Source organism: Ctenopharyngodon idella, chromosome 9, assembly GCF_019924925.1.
Source record: "Ctenopharyngodon idella isolate HZGC_01 chromosome 9, HZGC01, whole genome shotgun sequence".
Lineage (NCBI taxonomy): Eukaryota > Metazoa > Chordata > Actinopteri > Cypriniformes > Xenocyprididae > Ctenopharyngodon > Ctenopharyngodon idella.
This window is the reverse complement of record NC_067228.1, coordinates 8,765,901-8,793,733: the sequence shown is the minus strand read 5'-3', so window position 1 is coordinate 8,793,733 and position 27,833 is coordinate 8,765,901. Positions and strand designations below refer to the sequence as shown.

General features: G+C 36.2%; 1 protein-coding gene across 2 annotated transcripts in view; it reads right to left on the bottom strand.

Annotated features, from left to right (window-relative positions):
- Positions 1-1,771: 1,771 nt before the first annotated feature.
- pms1 (PMS1 homolog 1, mismatch repair system component) overlaps positions 1,772-27,833 on the bottom strand; it is a 31,872-nt gene continuing 5,810 nt past the window's right edge. For both annotated transcript variants that reach the window (XM_051906540.1, XM_051906541.1), the window contains 8 exons: positions 27,536-27,652; positions 19,769-19,891; positions 18,891-19,040; positions 18,012-18,793; positions 9,042-9,521; positions 8,685-8,815; positions 2,884-3,044; positions 1,772-2,297 (listed from right to left, as the gene is read on the bottom strand). In XM_051906540.1, the coding sequence (XP_051762500.1) occupies positions 2,100-2,297; positions 2,884-3,044; positions 8,685-8,815; positions 9,042-9,521; positions 18,012-18,793; positions 18,891-19,040; positions 19,769-19,891; positions 27,536-27,652 (2,142 nt within the window). In that variant the 3' untranslated portion in view covers positions 1,772-2,099. The remainder of the gene's footprint in view (positions 2,298-2,883; positions 3,045-8,684; positions 8,816-9,041; positions 9,522-18,011; positions 18,794-18,890; positions 19,041-19,768; positions 19,892-27,535; positions 27,653-27,833) is intronic.

Genomic DNA, 27,833 nt, shown 5'->3' with positions numbered 1-27,833 from the left:
CACTGTGGACACCAAGGGGACTGCAAGTAACAGTTTGGACATTCTGAATGAATATGATGGCTGCAATCTCATCACTGTGTCAGTGAGTTGAGCTCGAGAACCAGATCAGTCTGATTAGTGAGTGAACATTCAGACCGAATCAAAATGATTAATCAATTCATTAAAACAATTGACTCAGAGATTAATAAATGAATCAGACATTCAAATCAAAATTTTCAGTGAATGATTTTAATTTTTTGGTCTGTTCCTCTCAACACTATTGTATGACTTGATAAGACAATATGAATATTGTGGAATACAGTACTTGAGTCTTATGGACCACTTTACTTCATGGTGGCTTTTAATCCTTTTTGAAGCTTGAAAGCTCCAGTTCCCCTCCTAAAGTTTTCTTTAGATTTTTTTTTTCTCACAAGAAACAATTGGAAAATCAAATACACTACCATTTAAAAAAAATGTGGGGTTTTATTTAAAGATTTTTAAAAGGTTTTTAAAGAAGACTGTGATACTGCATTTAATATTTAAAAATTTCTGTGATGGCAAAGCAGCCATTACTCCAGTCTTCAGTGTCACATGATCCTTCAGAAATCATTCTAAAATGCTGATTCACTGCTCAAGATCAATGTTGAAAACAATTGTACTGCTTAATATATTTGTGGAAACCATGATACAACATTTTAATATATGTGAAGAACCCAGAATGTCCCCTTTAAGACTTAAAATTGTGGACTCATGTCCTCTATAGAGGACAAAAATGAATTGCTGGGTCCCCAGAGGTTAAAATGCAATTCGTGGAACTGATCAAACACTGAAAAACCACAAACCATGTGTCTACAGGGGAGCAACTGTTAAAACTTCACAGCATCTGAGCCTTATTTTCAGCTGGTAATTGGAGGTCCCTGACTGCGACTGCACACTTTTCGGCAAACCCCAGAGCCCATCTCTTTTGGCTTTATGGGCCCCTAGTGCAGGCTTTCATGATCAGCATTTAAGGTGCTGATTTTTGGGGGAGAGTGAATTTACAACCACACTGCATTCAATTTTGTGGTTCACTGGCATCTGCTGTGGGGTCAGTAGTTCTGGCTTGTTTTCTTTTCTAATCAGAAGTCAACAAGGCAAACTTTTAAAGTTGGGTACTTGACCTTTCCTTCATTACCAGTAATGCCAAAACAATTTCCCCATAATAAATTAAGACAGAAAAGCAAAATATATTAGTTAACGTTACAAAAAATGTTTATGTTTTAAAATCTTAATGTACCATAACTCAAAATATGCCATAATATTAAAAAATTCATAGCTTTGCCCTCATAAAATCGTTCATAAAAAGTAACATCATTCATGACCAAGGGCTGTCAAATCTGCACTGAAGCAGCTATATAATGCATTATAATTACTGTGGCCTGCTATTTTATTTGCATATGGTGTCATTAAAAATAATACTTGAGATTTTGTATTAGAATCAACCAATGTTGGGGAAAATTACTTTTAAAAGTAATGCATTACAATATTGTGTTACTCCCTAAAAATAAAGTAAATAATTTCATTAATTAGTTACTTTTTATGGAAAGTAATGTTACGTCACTTTTGCGTTACTTTTTCTCTCCTGGGCTGGGCTTGCTTGTTTGTTTTTTAACAACAACAACAAAAAAAGCTTACCAATAAATTTTACTCCCCAAAACTTTGGTAATTATAAAGGCCCTTTCACACCAAAAGTGTGAATAAGACTTTAGGCTGAAGGAAATGCAAAATCACGACTTCATAGGTCAGCAGTGAAGACATTGGTTCATATAACTTATTATTATATTTTGTTGTAAATTGAAAAGAAATGACTCCAACACTGGAATCGACAGTGATTTGTGTGCATAGATCACACACGACTTTCTGGGCTGAACCCACATAGTTAATACATATTTATCTTGATTAAACACTCAGAACCCAGTTTGATGAGAAATTACACCTCAAATCATGAATAAACAATAATTCATCTAGAAAAACATTTATTATTCCAAATGACAACTTTCATACCTCTATATGGTACAGTAAATGTTAGTGTGTAACAATTATAATGAAGGGATGGTCTTATAATGAAGTCCATGAAATCCTTAACAAGAACTAGACATGATTTGCAAAGCTTCCTGCTCGGTTTCAGGAATGCTAACCAGGTCGTGAAAAAATGGCCGTCCGTGAATGCAGACCTGACTTTCCTCTTCAAGTTCTTGTTTCATTCGGCAAAGCGTGTTTGTGACATCAGCTCTGGAGAGGTTTAGAGGTAACTGTCTAGCTAGTCTCACAGCCTCACTCTGAAAGAAAAAATGGGAGAAAGAGTTTATAATGCAAAAAGTCAGCTAAAAAGATCATACAAAGAAAAAACATTGGTAACACTTCGGTATGAGGAACACATTGACGATTAACTATGACTTTTCCCTCAATAAACTCCTAATTTACTGCTTATTAGTTAGTAAGGAAGTTTAGATATTGGGTAGGATTAAGAATGTAGAATAAGGTCATGCAGAATAAGGCATTAATATGTGCTTAATAAATACTACATTCTTGTAATATGCAAGCTAATAAGCAACTAGTTAAAAGACCCTAAAGTGTTACCAAAACATTTTGGTGTAGAAAAAAAAAAAAAAAATCTTAGAAATTGCTAGTAATTTCACAATTAATTGCAAGTAACAATAAATTAAATGTGAAATTTTGAAGTAGGAAGACTGAAATTGTATTTTCTTGTAAAATGTACTTGTGATCTTTAGTGATCTTCAAAATTTCGAAAAATCTTTTTTACAGTGTAATCTAATATTAGTAAACTCTCCAAATGTGCTCATATTTTGATACTGTGATGGTAAATGGGTCATTAAAAAGTATGTTCCAAGGAGCATTTCTCACCTCTAGGTAGTTTGCGACTTTGAGAGGTCTACATTGCTCCACGGTTTTTGCATCCCGGACCTTTATAGCCTGCAGAATCTCCCTCAGGTCTCCTATCCCGAAGAAAGGCATGCAGTCAGCCATGCCCATCACTTCAACATGCCTCTCAGAAGACGAGGAACCTTTCCAAGATAAGCAACAAGGAAGGATTAATAAACTCCAAGTACAACGTTCTCCAGGAAAAAATAATAAATAAATATTGTGATTTACACACTGGTTGGAAACCAAGTCAGGTGGGCACCGCACCAAATTACGCCATTACCATGTCTTTGTGGGCTGGAAAGGAAAACCAAGGTGGAGGAGGTTTTCAACAGATGATTTAAAGATGATTGCTTTTCCCTAGACGCGTCTCAATGAAGAGGTGAAATGTATGGAAAGGACATCAAGGAAGCGCAGGCTAAACATTTTCTCCTTCCCTATGTGCTTTAAACAGAGACGCTTGATCTGCCATGCTTACAAAATTAAATTAATACAGTACATACTGAATAGACACCCCAAAAGCTACTTTGATTAAGTGTCAATAAATGCATTTTTAACGTGACAGTAAATGTATGATCATGTTAGAACTTGATTCATTCTATTACAAGTGCTAGATTTTTATATTTTCTGTTAGTTATTTCACCATGGCACTGCTATGTGGTAGGGTTGTCACAGTACCAAAATTTCAGTAATCTGTACCAATAAACGTAAAATTCTGCAGTTCTCTGTACCAATTTCAGTACCAGAGCAAAAACTGTTGAATAAAGTACTTAAAAAAACTTGTCTCGTCCGTTGGTTATCACTGTCAATCATCGCAGTTTCCGAATCAATTGCGCATTTAAATACGGTTGTCAATCCAGAAACTTTGCACTGTACTTAGCGGCATGAAAAAACTTTTATTGATATTGTGAAAAACTGTAAAAAAAAAAAATAATAAAAAAAAAACTGTACAATGAATCTCTTATTTATATTGTGTTTACACTTTATTGGTTAGAAATAAAAATGATTTGCGAGCGTGCGGCTTACGTTGAACAAATCAAAACCTTGTGCGTTTTTCAGTTGTGTTATGCAGATTCTGACTATGACTAGCACCTCTGATAGGCCACTGTATTCACACACTCAACAGATATGATTGTGATTGCTACAATGCTCAATGCTTGTAAAAACACGCTGTAAATACAAACCTTTGACGCTCAGAGAGTGCTCAAACAAACACGAACGAAAGCGCTTGAAAGCAGTGTCTATCAGCGGGTACCGAACATATCTGATACTCGGTACTACAGGTACTGCAGAAATGCTGGTACCATCAACTTTTCTTTATTTTTTAGTACAGAGTGGTACTGGTCAAAGTACCAGTAGTACCGGTACATTTGACAACCTTACACTCTAAAAAATGCTGGGTTAAAAACAACCCAATTTGGGTTGAAAATGGACAAACCCAACTATTGTTTAAAAAGTATTATATGGCTGGCTTAAAATGAACCTAATTAGTAACAATAGCAACAAATTACTAATAAGCAATTTAATAAATGTTTATAGTTTAATTATTCATAAATGTTCATTTATTAAACATATTAATAAATGTTAATTTCCAACATACTTTGGGTTCATTTTAAGCAAGCAATACAATCATTTTTAAACAATAACTGAGTTAAATAACACTCCCCAGCAGATTGGGCAAACATTTAACCCAACTACTGGGTTAAAACAACCCAATTGCTGGGTTTGTCCATTTTCAACCCAACCTGGGTTGTTTTCCACCCAACATTTTTTAGTGTAGCATGTGGTTGCTAGGTGGTTTCTTACTAGGGCATGTCAAAAGGGCCCACCTTCACATCAGTGTTATTTTAGTATTATTTATATACCATTATAGTATTTATTAATATTTTTTTAAATGAGCTTTTCTATATTTTTAGTTTTAACAATTTGTACTAGTTTTTTGTAATAGTTTTAGTTTAATGTTTCTATTTAACTTTTTTTAATTGCTGCTATTTTATTATCTGCCAGGTGTAAATCTGATCGTTTGCAAATATAAACAAGATGAAAATTTTCAGGTATCAATCTTATTTGTAGCACAAACTGTGCAGGGCAAGTCATGCACCAAAGTTTATTACTTTGGGGTTTTGAAAGGGCTAGAAATCTGGTGCATGTTTTTGCCAAATCCCTGGAAATTGGCTCCGAAACTATTCCCTTTTATAAAGGGCAATTTTCCTCCACAGCACCACACTCTAGTCCAAATCCACCGTGCTGGCAAAAGCTCAGGCAGCGAGCCAGCATCAACCATGATGACCCTTACCAGTGCCAACACTTACAGGAACAGACCGAGTGGGATTTCATAACAACAGGCAAAATAAGGTCAAATGAGGACTAAGATGGCGGCCTCCTTAGAGAGAGGACAACACTACAGAATAAGCTGGTTCTAAACCTGAAAAAGTTTATATATCACAACTATATCAGTTATCTGCCAATTTTTTTTATTTGTCAGTATCAGATATTAGATAATTTATTGATTCTGCTTGACTTTATATCTTAACCAACCCTATTAATTCAAGAGTCATGCTGTTTAAAGGTTTCTAGGATTGTCCAAAGTTAGTTATATCCTAACTTAAAAGTATACAGTATAGAAAAATAACCCTTTAAGAGAAAAAGTATTGAAGAGCGCTGAGCGCATGCCGCTGTAACAATAGAGCATGTGCATTTGTGCATATAAATTAGTGTCTTAATGCATATATACAATAATATAATTGATTCAGCACGAATGCATTAAAATGATCAAGTGAAAGTAAAGACATTTATAATGTTACAAATAGATTTCTATTTCAAATAAATGTTGTTCTTCTGAACTTTCCATGAAAACACAGTTTCCATGAAAATATTAAGTAGCACAACTGCTGTAAATTAATATTACTTTCAAAATCTGTCTATAACTCAGTACTGCTTTTTAAAAAATAAATAAAACACTAAAAACTTATACTTTAAGAATTTAGTAAGCACTGTATGAAATCAATAAGGCACTTGATCCTGTGTTATATTTTGAACATTGTCGTGGCTCAAGCGGCTTCTTTGACCTCATTGCTTACTTAAAAATACACAAAGTTGACGGTTAAACTAATATAATTTTTTTTACAATAAGTTTAAAACATTGTTTTCTAAAAGTGAGGTAATGAATTTGCCTGATGAAGCACACATGATCCATACTTCATTGCCAGTCTGAGTATTGGTCACAGTGACACTAGACCCCTCTGTTAATCGAACAAGAATTGTTTTTATAATATTGGAAAATTTAAGGCACCTAAAGAATGCACAAGAAAACATTTAAAGCAAACACATTCTTCACTAATCAGACACAAGCAATTCTGTCAGAAATAATTGACTGTAATCCTGTTATTCAAGCCGTTATATTTGACATTTCAAAACAATTTGTGAACTGTGGCATTAATGATGTCCAGTGGGTCCAACCTTTGTTAAATCAAATTGGACAATCCTAGAGACCTTTAAACAGCATGACCCTTGAATTAATAAAGGCACATTTTCTCAAGAGAAACCTGGCAAAGAAAAAAAACCCAAAACAAACCATGTGTAGAAGTATTTTTGAATCTCTCCCACTCCACAGCACATGATGAGCATGAGGAGAGAAAGAGGGCAGCGAATTCAAGCGAATGCACTTAATGACCATCTTAAAAACCTGCGGCTGAGTCATACAGGAAGTGGACCGGTCCCTTAAAATCAAGCCCTGTCTTTTTAAAAGATTTCATATTATACGTGTGCCCACACTAATCTGTGTAGGGAAAAAAGAAGTGCTGACAAAGCACTTTCCACTTAAGCAATTTGTATAAACAATGACTTCATCACTCGGCACAGCGAGAATTAACGTCTCTAAGGTAATAGCATGGATATTAAAAAGTTATTAAAAACTACAAATTAAACATTATCATCATATACTGCAAGTTGAATGATATTTTCCAATGCTTATAAAGAAGTAGTTCACTCCATTTAAAATGAGACCGTATGCATGTTGCAGTCAGGAAAATGTCCAGGGATGCATGGAAAAGTGAAATGAAGACAATTGTTTAAAATTTGGTACCCAAAATACACTTGTCTATTTGAAGGCAAAGCAGCAAGTCCAAATCAAATTAAATCAATCAATTGTCTTGTATTATGTCAAACATCATTATTTTACATGATTATGACTCTTTAGGGTTATATTTATATAACAGGTAGTTTCGCTCCGCTTATTTGATTGGCTGAGCGACGTACGTTGACAGTCCATTCACTTATTTGTTCGAAGTCTTTTAGACTGTAGTACTGTATGTGAGCATTTTGGAGCAAAACAAGTGGGAGGTGAAGTATGTTTGTATGTTTTGCCTGCAGGGAGCAGGTTGTTTTGAACGTCGGAGTGGAAGTTGGGCTGATATATACGTTCAGTGTATACATGCCAATATATACATACAGTAATATGATTTCATGACAGTGAATTAGATTTGCACAAATTGCTGAAATGACCATTTGTTACTTAATATGTTTATTTAAATTTCACAAAAAAAATGGAAAATTGGCCAAATAGTGTAAATATATCAGGCTTAATCATCTAATTAAATGGAAAATAGATTATTATATATATATATATATATATATAATTTTTTTTTTTTTTTTTTTTTTTCCCTCCACACAAGGGACGTCAATGGTCACCAAAACAGTTTGGTTACCAGCATTCTTTAAAATATGTTCTTTTGTGTTTAGAAGTAGTAGTAAATGATGAAATTTATGTGGGGTCTTTCCTGTTTATACAGTGGAAGTCAATGGTCACCAAAAGGGTTTGGTTCAGCAGAAGTAATAGTAAATTATGAATTTTCATTTTGGGTGAACTATGCCATTTATGAAAAATAAGTGTGAATTAAACTAATTCAACCAACTATAACACACACACATACATACAGAGCCTTAAAATAACTTTTTGCCACACCTGCCAATGGCCGATGACTTAAGAAAATTTACCAGCCATAAATATTTTTTTACCGGCCATGAAACTTTTTTTGCAAAAACAGGTAGTTATATGACACCAAAATTTTAGATAACCAGTGAAAATTCACAATTCTCTATTCCAATTTCGATACCACAGCTAAAACTACTAGCCGAACTAATATAAATTTAAAACATTATTAAAGACAAGTAACAGTAGTTTTTGGGTAGAGACATTGAATAAAGTAATCAAATGTAAAATAACACTGGATAGTCTTCACTGTATAAATTAAACATAGATTAATCCTTATTAAAGTTACAAAAGTTATTTAGTCAAGAGCAGTGAATGTTTTTCTTTCTTTTGTTCTTTGATTAACATTAAAAACACAGAGAAGCAGCAGAAATATTAGGCTGCTGTCACTTTAAGACCTAATGCACGGATCTAATACACTGATACTGGTTTCTCTACTGTTTAGGTTCACTTAAAGCCATAACCGACTGTTTACTACAATGCTTGCTGACGGAGAGCTCAATTCGGTATTTGCGTGCTATCTGAGCCGCTGACTTGGCATCACATCTTCTTGTGCTTGAATATTTAAATTGCCATGGTTTAAACACTTGTGACGATGCTGCACTGGCCTGTCAACTGTCCTGTTCATGTTTGTTTACGTTCATGTTCTCACAACATTGCATTGTTAGAATTCATAAAATTATTACTGGCCAACTGGCGATTGATTTTTACTTGCATATGGCGATTTGCAAGAGTTAATTTTAGGCTCTTCATACATATATATATATATATTTATATAGTCTTTGAGCGTTACCTGGAATCATCCTAATCTCAAAACCATTTGCCACAAGCCTAGGATCAGTGAAGTAGATGTCTCCATTAAAGCAGGCACTGTCTTTCTCCATGTTCAGGAGAACATCCATGTACTCTGGCCCACCAATCGACCTGGGAAAGGAAGTGTATGTTAATTTGCAAATATAAATATTAGAGATTCTATTAAGTATTCAGAATAGTGAGGATTAATACAGCTACTAATCGTATATTGTACTTCCAAATTTAAATATGAATACTAAAACCATTCATTTTTAATATTGTACATGAATATTTTTTACATTTACGGTTTGCACACATCAAGAATGTCATCATTAGGTGAGAAAATGAGACGGGCTACCCATCTGTCAGCAGGATAGGGGTCTGCAGCCTCACGGTTGGAAGTATATTATTCTTCAGAAGTCTTTTAAACAGCAAGGCCTCCTCCACTCGAAACGGGTTCAACAACATGAGCTTTCTGCCGCATAAAACGACCCAGGCACCGTGAGAAGCCAAGCGGTTTACAAGCCTGAGGCCCTGCGCACTTGAGCTGTTCTGGTAGGAGAGGAGGTTAAGACTCTGCTTGAGGGTTGCAATACTGAACGGGAGGGGTTTGGAGAGCTTGGCAAGGCTCCTTTTACTCGAGGGCTGAGAGGAGAAGAGTTTGTCCAGGGCCTGCTGGTTGGCGAGGGGGGCCTTGCGCTTCACGCCTTGAGCTTTGTTCAATGAAGACTCTGCGCTCATCTGCTTCTTGCCCTCTCCGCACTGGCCACCTCCCTCCGTTGCCCTCTTCCTTTGAAGGTTGTAGGCGTTCAGAGACTTTTCTGCCTTGCTTTCATACCTAAGATGGGATGTGATACAAGAACATGTATTTTGTTACAGTCATAGTTCTACATTTTGTATTTCCTTTGTGTATCTGTTCAAATGTGGTTAGAAGATATACAGTATCTCACAGAAGTGAGTACACCCCTCACATTTTTGTAAATATTTTATTATATCTTTTCATGTGACAACACTGAAGAAATGACGCTTTGCTACAATGTAAAGTAGTGAGTGTACCAGCTTGTATAACAGTGTAAATTTGCTGTCCCCTCAAAATAACTCAACACACAGCCATTAATGTCGAAACCGCTGGCCACAAAAGTGAGTACACCCCTAAGTGAAAATGTCCAAATTGGGCCCAATTAGCCATTTTCTCTCCCCGGTGTCATGTGACTCGATAGTATTACAAGGTCTCAGGTGTGAATGGGGAGCAGTTGTGTTAAATTTGGTGTTATCGCTCTCACTCTCTCATACTGGTCAATGGAAGTTCAACATGGCACCTCATGGCAAAGAACTCTCTGAGGATCTGAAGAAAAGAATTGTTGCTCTACATAAAGATGGTGTAGGCTATAAGAAGATTGCCAGGACCCTGAAACTGAGCTGCAGCACGGTGGCCAAGACCATACAGCGGTTTAACAGGACAGGTTCCACTCAGAACAGGCCTCGCCATGGTCGACCAAAGAAGTTGAGTGCACGTGCTCAGCGTCATATCCAGAGGTTGTGTTTGGGAAATAGACATTTGAGTGCTGCCAGCATTGCTGCAGAGGTTAAAGGGGTGGGGGGTCAGCCTGTCAGTGCTCAGACCATACGCCGCACACTGCATCAAAGTGGTCTGCATGGCTGTCGTCCCAGAAGGAAGCTTTTTCTAAAGATGATTCACAAGAAAGCCCGCAAACAGTTTGCTGAAGACAAGCAGACTAAGGACATGGATTACTGGAACCATGTCCTGTGGTCTGATGAGACCAAGATAAACTTATTTGGTTCAGATGGTCTCAAGCGTGTGTGGTGGCAACCAGGTGAGGAGTACAAAGACAAGTGTGTCTTAACTACAGTCAAGCATGGTGGTGGGAGTGTCATGGTCTGGGGCTGCATGAGTGCTGCCAGCACTGGGGAGCTACAGTTCATTGAGGGAACCATGAATGCCAACATGTACTGTGACATACTGAAGCAGAGCATGATCCCCTCCCTTCAGAGACTGGGCCGCAGGGCAGTATTCCAACATGATAACGACCCCAAATACACCTCCAAGACGACCACTGCCTTGCTAAAGAAGCTGAGGGTAAAGGTGATGGACTAAACCCTATTGAGCATCTGTGGGGCATCCTCAAACGGAAGGTGGAGGAACGCAAGGTCTCTTAACATCCACCAGCTCCGTGATGTTGTCATGGAGGAGTGGAAGAGGACTCCAATGGCAACCTGTAAAGCTCTGGTGAACTCCATGCCCAAGAGGGTTAAGGAATTGCTGGAAAATAATGGTGGCCACACAAAATATTGACACTTTGGGCCCAATTTGGACATTTTCACTTAGGGGTGTACTCACTTTTGTGGCCAGCGGTTTAGACATTAATGGCTGTGTGTTGAGTTATTTTGAGGGGACAGCAAATTTACACTGTTATACAAGTGGTACACTCACTACTTTACATTGTAGCAAAGTGTCATTTCTTCAGTGTTGTCACATAAAAAAGATATAATAAAATATTTAAAAAAATGTGAGGGGTGTACTCACTTCTGTGAGATACTGTACTTAATGAGGACTAATGACAGAAAAAGTAGTTGATCATCACTACCAGCCAACATTTTGGACTTAATTTGTTTCTTATCTTAAAAAAATGTGCTGATTTAGACTTACGCTTAAATGTTTGAAGCAGGGTTATTATAGTCAACTAAAACTAATTTTAAAAAAAACGTTGTTGTTACTTGAAATAAAACAAGCATTAACTGAAATAAAATAACATACATATATATAAAAACTTAAATTTTTTTAAAACTTTATTTCAGCTAATTGCCAAGGTAACATTTCTTATTTTCATTTAATTTAACTTGAGGTACTAAAATAACTAAAACTGAAATAAAAAATAATAAAAGCTATATATGCATATTTTAAAAAAATAATAAAATTACAAAAATACACAACAAAAATTCTAAAACTTTAACTTAAATTAAAATAAAAGTGGAAAATATAAAAATAAAAACATTCAAAATAATAATAAAAAATATAATAGTGTCTCGATACTAAAATAACACTGGCCTATAAATATAAAGTGTGAATTTCTTCACAAATTATTATTTTTTTAATGTTTTTTTAGTTTAGTTTATGATGATCCATAAAAAAGATAAATATTTGTTTTAAATTATTAAAATAAAATCTATATTATTTAAAAAAGACAAACTGGCAAAAGCATCGCTACTTTGAAGAAGCTAAATATAAGATAGTTTTGATGTTTAAATTTATTTATTTATTTATTTGGGGTTTCTTTGTATTCTTCCAGTTTTATTTAATATTTTTATTACTTTACTATTTTATATACTTTACTATCATACTAATATGTGCTAAATAGTAATGATAGAGATGAAAAAAAAAGAAAAGAAAAGACAGATGGTTTGGAACACTTCGCTTTTGGCCTATTAATTTGCAGGCTGGGTACGAACGAGTTTTAGCAAAGAGGTCAGAAGTTGTGACTAATTAAATATCCTCAATTCACACAAGGAACCTTGATTTAATTTGCTCTAGTGATGCTAAGTGGGCTGCTGTAAATCACAGAGTAGAAAATGTGCAGAAACAGGCGAGATAAAAAACATCTGCTACCTGTGACCAGATGGGGGCCGGAGAGCAGCAAGGGAGGGGGGAGAGGGCCTGTAAAAACATGCAGCCCTGACCCTCCACTGGAAGTTTCTCGATGGGCTTGCCAATTAACAGCTGTGCCATTGCACTGAGCTCGCTACTGTACAAAGGACCGGGCACTATTTCAAACGCACTGTATGGTTTCGAAGCATAAAGCTCGGGTGTAAGAGAAAGATGCAAATCAACTTGCAAATGCTGATAAAAACCAGACCAATCAAGATGAAGGCATGAAATGTGCTGAAGAGAAAAGCAGTAAGAGGCCAATGGGGGAGATAAATGATTTCATAATGGAACAGAAGGTTGAAGCTTGAGGGTATCCCCTGCCATGTACACTGAAATGGGTTCTTGACCTGAGGGCTTTTGGACTTTAGTTTGCTGTTTGAACACAGTGAAAATGTATAAACTGACTTTGTGGTTGACATTTACATATAAAAAAGATGGGAAAAAGCTAAAAAAAAAAGAAAGAAAAGAAAGAAAGAAAAAAGAAATGAATACTTAACAGTGCAGTACAGACCTTAACAATGTACAGGCAGATGCATACAGGCGTCCGTTTATAATATAAGTTATAATCTGTTTAATTACATTTAAATAAGAAAACTTTTTTTCCCCTTTCATTGATACACCATGATTTTCCATCTGAAAGGGCACAGATTTGTGAGCTACATACAGGATGGAAGAGAAACCGTGGAACCTTACGATTATAAGACTAAATTCACAAATCGTAATGAATTTATGATTTTATCATTTGTGACTTAACATAATTATCTGTATTTATTTAGCAATAGGCTGTAATTAAGACACAGCCGTGAACCATGATTTGCTACATGCTGGTCAGTGTCATGCGATATTGAGAGGAGGAGGGACTTTCTTACTCTAGAGAGCATTTGATTGGACAAATATCTGTGTAGTGCAGGATGAGTCCCAGAAGTTTTCCCAGAAGAGAATGACTGTACTTTTAGTGTATATCAGCGAAAAGTGAATTTTGTTAATGTTTAGGAGTATACTAGTATATAAATAAATGAGCCAAAATACATTGACTAAAAGATTCAAAACTCTCAATTTTGATTTCATGTGAGCATCCAATCACAGACCTTCAAACGTAGCCAAATAGACAATGCACAAGGGTTATTATTGTTAACTAACCATAAAAAAACTGTAATTTGAAACAAAATAAATATTAACTGAAATAAAATAAATTATAAAAAAACTCTAATTTACTTTTACATGTATCCACAGTGTGTGTAAACAACCAGTCTATAATGGTAAAAATCCACCCACTCCTTTTTTATAATCCCCATAAACATTCTCTCCAAAGGAGCGGTTCCAGATTTCCCCCTACTCTTCCGTAAGAGTAAGCCCCGCCCATGACTAGTGACGATCTGCCCTATTAGCATAGATACCACCCGGAGTGAGCCGCAGCAGTTCTCCATGCCTGTTCCCGCGCTGTAGCAGCTGGAGATATACAAATGTTCTGTTATTGGATGTACCAATGAACATAAGAGTCTCCATAGACTCCCGGCATCTGAGCCACTGAGGACACCGTTGTTGAATTTCATTTTATCAAGAAAATGTGCAGAAAAAAGTCGGCAAAGTGTTATATATTTGCGCAGATCTTTTTACACCAGACTGCTTCACAAACGAGGGTCAGTTCAATGCTGGATTTGTACAAAAGATTAACATTAAATGCTAGTCGATGAGTTGAATAAACTTAACTCCACAACAACTATATAAATTTATCCATTAGCCATTCAGAAACGTCCAGTTTCATTCTAAAAGTTGTCATTTCTTCCTGAGTCTCTCTATCAGTGTCCGACTCCAGTTTGAACAATGTAAGGCTGAACACCGTTACTGACAATCGTCATTTTGGCTGCGTGAGATTCTCCAGCTTTGTTGTTGTTGAGTATCCGAAGCACGAGCTGTTAAAGCTCCGCCCTCTTCTGGAAAGGGGGCCAGGAGCAGCAGCTCATTTGCATTTAAAGGGACACACACAAAAATGGCGTCTTTTTGCTCACACCAAATAGGGGCAAATTAGACAAGTTGTAATAAATGATCTGTGGGGTATTTTGAGCTGAAACTTCACAGACACATTCTGGGGAAATCAGAGACTTATATTACATCTTGTGAAAAGAGGCATAATAGGTCCCCCCTTTAGAGTACTTAAATAACTAAAACTAATTAAATTAATAGAACTATAGACATTTTTTTTTTTTAAACTAATAACTGACAAAAACAAAAAAATTAGTGAAACTTTAAAGAATTAAAGTGAAATCAGAAAATATAAAAAAAATCTAAATAAAAATATTAACACAAAATATAATATTATATATATTATACTAAAATAACACATCAAGTAGCCGACCACAATATCTCCACTGATAGGATGAATGTGGAAACAGCACGAAAACAGCAAATGAAGACGCCATCCTCTCTTGCCTTCTGAGTTGGACCTCAGTGGACACTCGCATACATGATGAAAGCCATTTAGGGAGCACGGTTTGCATTTTCAGCCTGGAATTCATAACGAGCATCAAACGCACATAAACCATGCAATAAGAAAGCAATGTTCCCGTGGTGTGGGCACTTTGGATGTAAACCAAGTTCATATAGAGTCGCTGGATCAGCGCCAGCCATTTTATAGCTGCATCAGACCACTGCAACCAAAATATAACAAGCATGGTACTCCCTCCCCCAAACATCCATGTCAACAATCTCTGACCCCTTAGCTCAGCATGCCCATATGTGATGGACCAATGTTACATGGATCCATGTAAATATGATTCTCAGAAATGCATGCTACCGTACAGTAAGTCTGCGGGAAAACAAGCTTGCTATTTCACGTTTAAGACGGCAGTAATGCTCAACAGGATTCAGATGTCTTTTTCCATGTGTTGCATAAGTGCCACTAGCAATGCTGAGATACACTTTCCATTCATTTAATTATGCTGACTTGGCGTGCTGTGATTTAGACTATTTTTTGAGAGGGGATAACCTCTTTTTGTTTAAAGCGATAACTGTATTCCTGATGTACATTGCTCTTTTAATCTGAGGTTTGGAAATTAAAAAGATTTTAGAATTAAAATTAAAAATTCGATTTTTGTGGCTTTAAGTTGATGTGTACTAGCTTTGAGGCAATCTACATATAAGCTAGTGTGCTTTACAAAATTAACTTTTAACAGAGATACCCAAATTTTTTAGTCACACCAAAAATCTTGATGACTCATCTTGCACAACAGATTTTTGTCAATTAAATGCTCTCTCGAATTAGAATGTCCCTCCAATGTAGTTTAAAAGTTTGGGATCAGTGAGATTTTCTTTCCTTTTTGGAAAGAAATTAATACATTTATTCTGCAAGAATGCATTACATTTATCAAAAGAGACAGTAAAGACATTTATGTTACAAAAAGATTTCGTTCTTTTGAACTTTCTATTCATCAAAGAATCCTGGATAAAATGTATCACAAAAATATTAAAGGGTAAGTTCACTCAAAAATGAAAATTCTGTCATTAATTACTCACCCTCATGTCATTCCAAACCTGTAACACCGTGTCCTAACCAGACACGATGCGATAAGATTCCAGCAACGAGCAATTTGACTCCCCACACTAGATGCGACGCGACAATGAGAAGCGATAAAATCAATCAAAAACCACAGCCAATCAGAATAGAGTGTGGGCGGGCTTTCTCGGCAAGGGCACAGCAAACACAATGAAATGGGCAAGTACATAGTAAAATTCATAAATATTACACCATTTAAACATTATTTAAAGTACATACAGAGTGACTGAACCAATCTTTGTCATAGAATACACTTGTTTGTGTGTATTGAGTTGACAGTTTGAACGTTCTTGTGCCCATTTATTTATTTTCAAGATCTGAGGTGAATTAGCCAGTGTTGTTTTCATTACAGCTAAAAAGCTGGGAACACAGAATGATATTCAAACTCGCATTAGACGTTTTTAACACAAAATAAAGCACATAAACAGTGTATAAACCTGATATTATCATTGTCATACTTGGTGTTGTTGTTCCAGCCGCGACGTCGTGGAGAAATAGAAACCGTTTCTAAAATAGAATCGTCGTGTGTCGCCGTCACGGCTGATTAGGACAAAAACTCCGATTAACATGGAAAAGATAAACATTCATCAACACACATCAGTTGTGGTAAACGGAAGCTCAAGCATGTTCGGTTGAGGTGTGCGAGAACCAATGAGGTTCATTCTCGTGTGTTACGCAGCACGTTTGAGCTTCCAGCAGAGGTTTGTTTTTGTGCATCAAACAGGTTCGGTTGAGCTTCTGTTCATGTTCGCTGATCAAAGTTTATATGTGAATAAAAGCATAAATTAAATCTGTTCATCATAAAAAGCGATCAAGTCTCTTCAGAAAATTTGTACTAAACCACTCAATTCATATGGATTAGTTTTACGTTCTCTTTATGAACTTTTTGAAGCGTCTATGGAGGGACAGAAAGCTCTCAGATTTCATCAAAAAGATCTTCATTTGTGTCCCGAAGATGAACGAAAGTCTTACGGGTGTGGAAAGACATGAATTTTCATTTTTGGGTGAACTATCCCTTTAAGCAGCACAACTGTTTTTAACGTTGATTATAAAAAGAAATGCACCATATCAGCATATTTATGTGAAAGATCATGTGATACTAAAATTTGGAGTAATGGCTGCTGAAAATTCAGCTTTCACAGGAATAAATAACATTTTAAAATATATTCAAATAAAAAATAGGTATTTTAAAATGTAATAATTTTTTACAATATGACTTTTTTTATCTAATAAATGCACCCTTGGTGAGCATAAGACACTTCTTTCAAAAACATTAAAAATATCTCACCAACCCCAAATGGAAGTGTATGCTGAGCCCTTTTTTGCTGCCTTTATGTCATTATCTGGCCTAAGTCATTTGTTTAAAAAATGTATTAACCCAATGCAGAGAAGCAGTTTAATTTTTTTTATAGATGACTTAGGCCACATAGTGACATTTAAAAAGCAGCCAGAAAGTGTCCAGCATACATGGGAACTCCTTTAGTACAGATTAAAAAGAATCCCAGGATGCACCTCATGTCCAGACTGTGCAGAGCTGGAATCTAGGCAAAGGGTAACATGGTTATTTTTGGTTACTACATATTTGCCATACTTCCATTCGTGTTATTTCATAGTTTAATGACTATTTTTCTAAAATGTGGAAAAGAGTAATAATAAAGAATTAGTAGGTGTGTCCAAACATTTGACTGGTAGTCTAGCGTGATAAAATAAGATACATCCATATATCCAACCCAAGTTTTCCTGGAGCTCATAAAAAACCAATAAATTAGGCAGATACAGACTTCATCTGGTATAGAATGAACTGGAATCTTCTGGCACCTGAGACTCCAAGGAACTGAAAGAATGTGGCATTCTTTGGAAAAAACTGAATACCTCTTTTACAATGGAAAACAGGCATATTGACCATCAAACCAAGTAATCAAACACAGTTTTCTGGAAAATACAAAAAGTTCATCAATTCTTCCTTCAGATAGAAACACGACCAGGCCAAGCAGATTTTCCAATCCATATTTTACACATAATAGTGGCAGGTCTATTTTTCTCTCGCTACACAGAGAGTGAATCACAACAACTGGAAACTGTGTCTTCGAGGGTGAAATCTGGAAACTTACTTCTTGCGGTCTTCCTCCCCGAGGCTTTCCCATCTCTCTTTCACAGCAGTTGTGACATCCTGAGGACTGGCTCTTGGGTTCTCCTGGAGGACCTGCGATCTGGTGTCTTGCTCAAACAGCGAAAAGGCAGACGAGGGCTGACGCACAGAGCGGTTGCTGATCAGCTCGTAGGCTGTCAGCTTGGCCATTTTCTCCATAATCACGTTAGTGGGCCTCTTGGACGGGCTAGACCTCGTACTTGTGGGCTCAGTTCCTCCAAGGTCTTCGTTTGCTTTTGGGACATGGAGTTTCACAGGTTCTAGGCATTCTCCTGTGATTTGATTTGAGAAGGCCCTGCCTGCGCTCCAGCTCTCAGCAGATACTTCGCTCTCTTGACCAGGGCCACTGTCACTCTTAGACGCCTTTGGGGAGTTACAGTTTAGATCAGCTGTAGAGTTCATTACAACATCATCAGCAGGTAATGAGGAATTAATACTGTCAAAATCACTTGAGCTTCTGTTGATCACCCAATCCTCAGAAATCGAAGAGGAGCTGGTGTTTGCAGTGTTGCTCAAGGATAGCTCACCATCTTGTTTATCTGCATTTGTGGAAGAATTCTCAAGCAATTCTGGGTCTTTCAAACTAATATCTGTGGTAGCTGTAGGTACAACTACATTAGTGTGTTCAGGTACATCCACAGAACTAGCGCTGGGCTGATTTCCACCTGTTTTGAGATTATCATCACCAGTGGAGTACCCGTACAAGGAGATTAACATAGTCTCCACCGCCAGCAGGACTTCTTCCTGGTAAAAAAAGTGTAAATGAAAGTTCAATTAGAATGATATAAACAGTGTTTTATTTTAAGCATAAATGTAGGTAAGACAGTCTAAATTTTTGTACCTTATTCTGTAGCATCACTTCAGTTTTATCAGGTGTCAGGTTAACGTCCACCGTCGAGGCGGGTATGGTGATGTTCATCATTAAAAGGGGATATCGGCGGTTTGCAGATTCATTATTCGATTGAGCACTGGTGTAATATTGCTTGATAAGCTACAGGGTAAAATGTGCATTCAAGAAGATTGTGAGGATACAAGTGTCGCTGTAAGTTTACAACTTTACTTCTAACCCGTTTGTAAATGTTACACTTTACGTCGTTACTAAGAAATCATCTGATAGGAACATAACTAGGCCTAGACAAAATCTATAGATTTTTACCAGCTTTTTCTGCAGACTGGATAAGAAAATGTACACAGTTTTATTGATTTAAACTTGGTAAAATTTATTAAACAGAGAAATGTATTACTCAGAAAACCTGTGACTATTCTAGCACTTTAAGAAAATTGACAGAAAGCATTTTTTGATTGCAACTGTATGTTACGCATAGTGCAAAATTATTGGATATTCTATTGATAAAATGTTGACAAAAATCATTTGAGATTGAAAACATGCTACGATATTCTGGAACCTAAATATGACTCTTTCAGTCCCTCTTTCAATGTTTTACCTCAGTTATTGTACAGTATCACTTAAAGGTTAATAAATGCATTTATGGTAAATTTATCACATTAATTTAAGTGATTGATGTGGGCAGTATAACGCAATTGAAGCATCTGTTTTTTTTAAAGAGATATTTTGCCCAAAAATGAAAATTCTGTCTAAATTGAGACTAATATCCAAATTTTACAGTTAGGACATTTCATTTTACAGAAAAAATTAACTGAACATTCATATACAAATTTCATAAATGTAGGTAAATTGGTATGTGGTGATTCCTTTACCTTAAGTATTTCTTTGTGATGCACAGGTCGACTATTTACAAAGATGAATGTTTTATCAGGTGTGTAGGAGCTGGTGGAATTCAAATCTGAGCCCGGTTTGGGAAGGAATCCATCGATGCTGATCTATGCAAACAATAAGACTTCTATGAATATCACTTTAAGCCATGAACACTTAACAATAGAGTCATATAACCACATTTATTTCCAGGTTTTAAATGTGTATTAAGAAGCTACTGAGTAATAATCTTCCTCCATGTTAAATCTAGTGTAGCTATTCTTTCATTTCCCTTTCTGCCACAAACCATACTCACTAATTGTCAGGGCACATTGAGGCTTCTATGAACTTTTTCCAAAACAAACAAAATGACACACTGCTGGCCTTTAGCCCACTTTGCAGTAACCAATTAAGACTTCACTGTGCTATCAGAACCCATTTGTCATCTCAAAACTATGGAGTAGCCAAGTTGCTAATATGTGCTATGTTTCTGTTGGCTCAAGGCAGCACCGGCGAAGTGGCGGGATGAGAAACGGCTCCAAATTAATCAGTGATCTAGGGCTAGATTGTGATGCTTGAGCTCACCATTTGGAATTAACAAGCACAGCAGTTGGCTGGCAAGAGGACATTTTAATTGGAGTCTCTGACAAACTTGATAATCAGGGGTATTGTGACTTTCACAATCAACACTTATGTTCTGTATACTTTGCCACATTTGTCAATTACTGTGGCGTAGGTGGCCCAGTCCTTTCTGTTTTTCACTGAATGGAGGTTATTATTCTGGACTCTTCCACTGCAGAAGGATCTCGGCCACAGCACAAAAACAGTCAACTGCAAACTTGCATCATGGTCCACTCTTACTCAGAAAACCTGTAACCATTCCAGCACTTTGAGAAAACTGATAGAAAGCACTTTTGATTGCAATTGTATATAACAATTGTATATCATGCACAAATATTGGATTGGATATTCTAATGATAAAAAAAGACAAAACTCATTTGAGGGTGAAACCATGTCCATCTTCAAGTCTCTACGATATTCTGGAACCTAAATATGACTCAAGTCCCTCTTTCAATGAAAGTCTATAGGATTGAAGTGGATGGCCTTATGAGGCCTCGCCTCATCTTCCATTGTGAGATCACATGACCAGCCAAATATTAATTGTTTTAAGTGTCGTTAAGTCTCCAGCAAGACTTGGATCAAACCGCTCGATTAATATGGATTCATTTTATGATGCCTTTATGACCTTTTTTTGGATCTTCTTTGGAAGTTTTGGTTACCTGGACTTTCAGGTTTCCTAAAAATATCTTAAAGGGATAGTTCAACCAAAAATAAAAATTATCCCCGTACGCAGAATGCGCAAGTCGATTTGCGGCGGAAGAGTATCCTTTGACCTTACGCATAACGTAATGACGAATGCGGAAGCGCAGAGGATAGAGCAAAACAAATCACCAGCCATGGATTATAAGTCTAAAATTATAATTTTTAAAGAGAAATGTCAGAGGATTTCGATATAAGTGAAGAGGAGCTTAAATTTGTTGCACAGCCCTATTTGTTTGAACCACGAGAAGCGTCTAAGATTACAATACTCCAACATGCTGCGTCATACATCTCGTCAGAGGGTTACTCATTTGGCGTAAGTCGACTTGCGCATTCTGCGTACGGTCGTCCGCCGGAAGCTAGTTATTTGAATTTATAAAATTTTAAATAGGGATATTTTTCTTACAAAAACGCATCGCTTCGCTTCAGAAGGCCTTTATTAACAACCTGAAGTCGTATGGATTACTTTTTTATGGATGGATGCATTATTTTTTACTTCAAAACGCACCCGCAAACCATTATAAAGCTTGGAGGAGCAAGGATATTTTTAAATATATCTTCGATTGTGTTCATCTGAAAGAAGAAAGTCATATACACCTAGGATGGCTTGAGGGTGAGTAAATCATGGGATAATTTTCATTTTAAAGTGAACTATCCCTTTAATAAAATGGTGATATGGGTTTGGAACAACATGAGAGTGAGTAAATGATGATTTTTTTTGGGTGAACTACTCATTTAACTTCAAAGTTTAGGGTCGGTAAGATTTTTTAAGTTTTTGAAAGATGCATTTAAAAACTGTAACATAAAATTTGAAATAACTTTTTTTTTTTAAGTTTAATACATTTAAAATTTCTGAACAATTTTAGAGATTAAGAAAGATTATGACAAGTAAAATGTCAAATGCATGACATTGTTTGCTACTGATGTTTATGAAAAATTGAATGCACCACTACAATCTACAAATGGCTTGACGTGTCAAAGTTGTGAGGGGTGGGGTAAATGGTTAGCAATGGTCTTGGCATGGGGCTCAACCTGATGATGAGTGTGCAGCTAATGACTGATTACTCCAACAGATCCTCCGCTCAAGGCCATAAATTAACTCCTGGTAAAACCCACCAATTCCTAGAATGCTAGGACGACTTACAGCTAACAAACACTGAGCAAAGATGCATTCTCATCTGGCGCATGGCTTTACAGAACATTGGCAAGACTCAGCGAAAACCAGCCTTGAGAGTAGCTGTATACGCAATGTGTTCTGCTATACGTTCAGCAGGAGAGGATTGAGCTGCCAAAATCGTCCCGAGCCAAATACTGAAGTGTGCCTACAGAGAATTATTCCTACACGAATGCGAAACGCAAGCAGGGACTCTATACAAACCGCAGCGCTCTACTAAATGCGTATTCTGTAAGAGGACACTTAGCATGAATAAATCACACGTAAATGAGCCAGCAAATTTAGACAATGCTAGCGTTGTGAATTCTTCTTTAGCCACACATATCAAAGTAGGACACCATGTGTGCACCAACAATAGCATCCTTTCCAGCAGGGCAGCGATGAGATCAGGCCAAATGCCTGAATTAGAATCACCATGTCATGCATGTACTGTATGACCTATACAGTTCTGCGTAACAGGGAGATAATTATAGAACGAGAGGCAGATTCAGCGATAGGAGAGCCTTTAGCTGAAAGAAGGGGAGATAAGAGAGTGTTATTGCTGACGAAGATAGAAAAGGTCAAATGGTTTATTTGAAGATAGGAAAAAATTGACCAGAGGAAAGGTACATGGGTCATTCCTGTTATGCAGTGTCTGTAACTTATAACTTTTAAATGAATATGCTTGTGTTGTAATTTAAGTATGTATTTCTATAAAATACTTTCAGAAATAAGCCCTGGTAACGATCAGGCACATCAACATTATACTTGAATACTTACAAACATCAAATGAACAGGAATCCTAGCTGGATGAAAATAAAGAGCTAAAGTTCAATAAGGGATTGAGAGTTAGCTTACATGAGGGTGTCAACTTGAAGTTCATTTTTATTTTTATTATCACTTGTTAATATCATCATACAGATTTCTGCAATTTTATATAACAGGATGGGATGTTTTATGGCCCGCTCACACCAAGAACGATAACTACATTAGCGTTCGTCCACACCAACGCACAATATCGTTCTGTTTATTCTAAGCGCACGCTGCAGGTTTGTCGTCTGCCACTTTAAATGCTTGAGTTCTTTAAAGCAGGATGGATTCTGATTGGCTGTCAATGTTTTTATTGTTCATCAGCTGGAAGAAAATCTTTCTGAAAGTGATTCCAACGATATCGTAACTAATACCACAAAACATCACAGATTTCATCAAACCCACTGCTAACACTTACTGATGTTTGTGTGAGGTAAATTTCCCACCAAAAATAATGCACTTCTTTGAGGAAAATGTCAAGGAACAGGCTTTTGTTAGTTGCAATAGTTTTGGGATGTAAAGACTAAAAAGATGAAAAATGAAATTGTGGACAAAAAACACTTACCAAAAACTGATTACCAATATTATTAAAATATTATTCAGAAGAAAACGTTTTGCTTGAAATAATTTTTAGTTAAATAAAGCGATGAAAACATGAAATACCTGAATTATTTTAATAAAACAAATGTTAGAGGTGTATAGCACACAAGGACATGTCAAAAATGACAACATACGCACCAATATAAGTAGTGAAATTATTATTGTGAATGAAGAAAACTAAATAATATGATTTCTATGTTTAAAATATTCTATTTAATATATTAATGATGGGAATTTTAAACATAATGGGAAACTGCTTACCAATAATGTATAGAGAAAAAAAATGCATATGTATATATGTCTAAATTTGCTGGCTCATTTACATGTGATTTATTCATGCTAAGTGTCCTCTTAGATTAGAGTGTGTGAATTTGTTATTTCACTACTTAGATTTGTTTGTTGTCGTTTTTGCCATGTTCCTAGGTGCCATGCACTTCTAACCAGAAAACTCTAAAATATGTTTTAGATTAGAGAATTTGACGATATTACATAAATGGGCAAAAAATAAATAAATATATATATATATATAGTGTGTGTGTGTGTGTGTATTTGTATATATATATATATATATATATATATATATATATATATATATATTTATTTATTTATTTATTTATTTTTTGCCCATTTATGTAATCAGGAAAAAAAAACTTAAAATCGTCAAATTCTCAAATCTAAAACATATTTTAGAGTTTTCTGGTTAGAAGTGCATGGCGCCTAGGAACATGGCAAAAAAGACAACAAACAAATCTAAGTAGTGAAATAACAAATTCACACCGTTCACTTTATTGTGATATTGCAATAAAAGAAAAAAGGTACCACTTTATAATAAAGTCCATTCTTTAACATTAGTTAATGTATTAACTAACATGAACATTGTTAATGTTAGTTAATAAAAATACAGCAGTTCATAGTTTGTTCATGTTAGTTCACAGTGCATTAACTAATGTTAACAAAATACAACTCTTGATTTTAATAATGTATTAGTAAATGTTGAAATTAACATTAACTACGATTAATAAATGCTGTAGAAGTGCAGTTCGTTATTAGTTCATGTTAACTAATGTAGTTAACTGATGTTAACTAATAAATCTTATTATAAAGTGTTACCAAGAACACTAATATGATTTCCAATTTTTATTATAATCCAATCCAATTAATGATGGGAATGTATTTGCAAATATACTGCATAATAGGAGCGACCCAGAAATGTTCAAGATTAGTCAAGCAGGATTAGTGTTGAGAAGCACTGCAGGCAGTGAGCAGGTTAGACCTGCAGCAAACACATGCAGCACAGACCCTCCACTGCTGCAGCAAACATTAAATCTTCCTATGTATCTTTGGGAGTCAGAGAAATGACACTTAATGGGACTAAATCAAGCTCACAGTTTTTACAATGTATAATACACATCTTTTTGGTTGAACAAACGCGTACTCCTTGCATTTGTAGCAGAGTATTAAATCCATGCCAGAGCAGTGAGATTGTGGCCTCTGGCCAACACAGGCAGGTTACGTCCCTCTGAGGCCCTTTCACCACGTACATTGCAGTCCCTGAAGGCTCCTTTAATTCACTGCTGCATTTGTCACAAAGTTTGCCGCATTCGGTCCATAGGTCACTGCTGACACCGTAACGTGATCCGTCACTGACCGCTGCGAGGTAAACACCACATGACAGCATATGGTCTTGCAAAGACACATAGCCTTTCAGGATGTGTAATTCTACAGCCTTTATGATTAAAATAACACAATTTTAGTTCTCAAAATTTATAGTGGCCCCAAAAGTACTTAAAGTCACACTTAAAATGTATGAAAATCCTTGCATTAGAGAACACAATATCAAACCAAAGAGCCATTTGCTTTAATAAAATAACAGCACAAATACACTTTTCAAGCAAAAACAAAAAGATTGTTAGGTGAAAAATTAGATTTATTTCTCAACGTGAAGATAACACTTTACAATAAGGGTCTATTTGTTAACATTAGTTACCTACATTAGTTAACATGAACTAACAATGGAAATTACTTCTAAAGCATTTATTAATCTTAGTTAATGGTAATTTCAACATTTACTAATACAACATTAAAATCAAAAGTATGTTTTTTAATAGACCTGAGCTAACATGAACTAACAAAGAACAGTTGTATTTGTATTAACTAACGTTAACAAAGATTAATAAATACTGTAACAAATGGATTGCTCATTGTTAGTTAATGTTAGTGAATGTTTTAACTAATGTTACCTAATGGAACCTTACTGTAAAGTATTACCATAAACAGTATTTGTGCACTTAAGTCACCCTTAAAAATTATAAAAGTAGTTGCAATTAGATAACAAAATATCAAACCAAGTGGCATTTATTTCAAAGAAATAACAGCATAAATATACTTCTCAAGCAAAAACAAAATGTTTGTTAGGTGTAAAATTAGCTTATAAAAGAGACTTTTTCTAGATGGATCATGTTTCACAGTTTATGTACTGAACTGCTAGGACACCTGTGTGAGCTTGAGGAGAATTGACTTCAGATATTTTGACATCGATGCAATGACATTCAAACATTTTCATGTGTGATGTGTGAAAAAGTATCCTGATACTCTTTGGGGTCATAGTATTTATATGTATACAGACCAAATATTCACTAGAAATTTGAATCCTACCGTGAAAATTAAAAGGCTTTATGGAAGGTATAACATGGGTAAGAATGCTGAGTCATTCATGCAAAAAGTCATCGCTGCGGAATGCACAACCAGGAAAAAGAGAAACAGCTCTCCAGGGAGAGGAAAGCCGTTCGGAATTAAGTTGTTACACGAGTCTTTGAGTTTAGCAACCTGACAGAAGTGCAGGGACGTTTAAAGTCGGTTCAACCTCAGAGAAAGACACATTAACTTTGCACATGCAATTTAAAGGATTAGTTCACTCAAAAATGAAAATTATCCCATGATTTACTCACCCTCAAGCCATCCTAGGTGTATGTGACTATCTTCTTTCAGACGAACACAATCTGAGATATATTTAAAAATATCCTTAGTCCTCCAAGCTTTATAATGGTTGTGAAGGGGGCCCAGATTTTGAAGCCAAAAAAAAAAATGCTTTCATCCATCATAAAAGTAATCCAGACAGCTCCAGAGGGTTAATAAAGGCCTTCTGAAGCGAAGGGGTGCGTTTTTGTAAGAAAAATATCCATATTTAAAACTTTATAAAGTAAAATAACTAGCTTCCGGCAGACGGCCATACGCATCAATTGGCGGCGGAAGAGTAACCCCTGACCCGATGCATGACACAAACTTGAGTTTGTTGCCCAGCCCTATTTGTTTGAACCACAAGAGGCATCTAAGCTTACATCATACATCTCGTCAGGGGGTTACTCATTTGGCGCAAGTCGACTTGCGCAGTATGTGTGCGGTTGTCTGCCGAAAGCTAGTTATTTTACTTCATAAAGTTTTAAATATGGATATTTTTCTGACAAAAATGCATCGCTTCGCTTCAAAAGGTCTTTATTAACCCCCTGGAGCCATATGGATTATTTTTTATAATAGATGGATGAATTTTTTTTTGGCTTCAAAATCTGCCCCCCCTTCACTACCATTATAAAGCTTGGAGGAGCAAGGATATTTTTAAATATATCTCTGATTGTGTTCGTCTGAAAGAAGATAGTCATATACACCCAGGATGGCTTGAGGGTGAGTAAATCATGGGATAATTTTCATTTTTGGGTGAACTATCCCTTTAAATAAGCCGTGATTGTTTGAACCTTGAAGAACATTCCTTTTTTGTGTGTAAAAAACTGTTTCCTATCGCAAACCGTCACGGCGGCTCTGCTGCATCTGTGGAACCCTACAGCTCACGCTGGAAATAATAAATATGTCCGTGTTTTCTCAGCGCTTCACTGACCTCTGGTTGCTCCTGGTGATGCTGGACTGGGAGCATGTTGGCTACGGAGGCCGCTCCGAGCACGGCCATGAGGGCAGTTCGGTGATCCGACACCCTGGATTTCTGCCAGAACACAGCCTGTAGCAACACAGTAAAACGGGTCAAGTTATTTTTCGGTCATCCTAAAATAAGACCACCTGTGGGATTGCATGCTCGCAAACAGCCATTAGCCACCAATCAAGTCTTCACAATAAACAATTATACTTTGGGGAATGTTTGGATATTACAAAAGCAACTGCGCAGGGAGCACTGCAGGCAA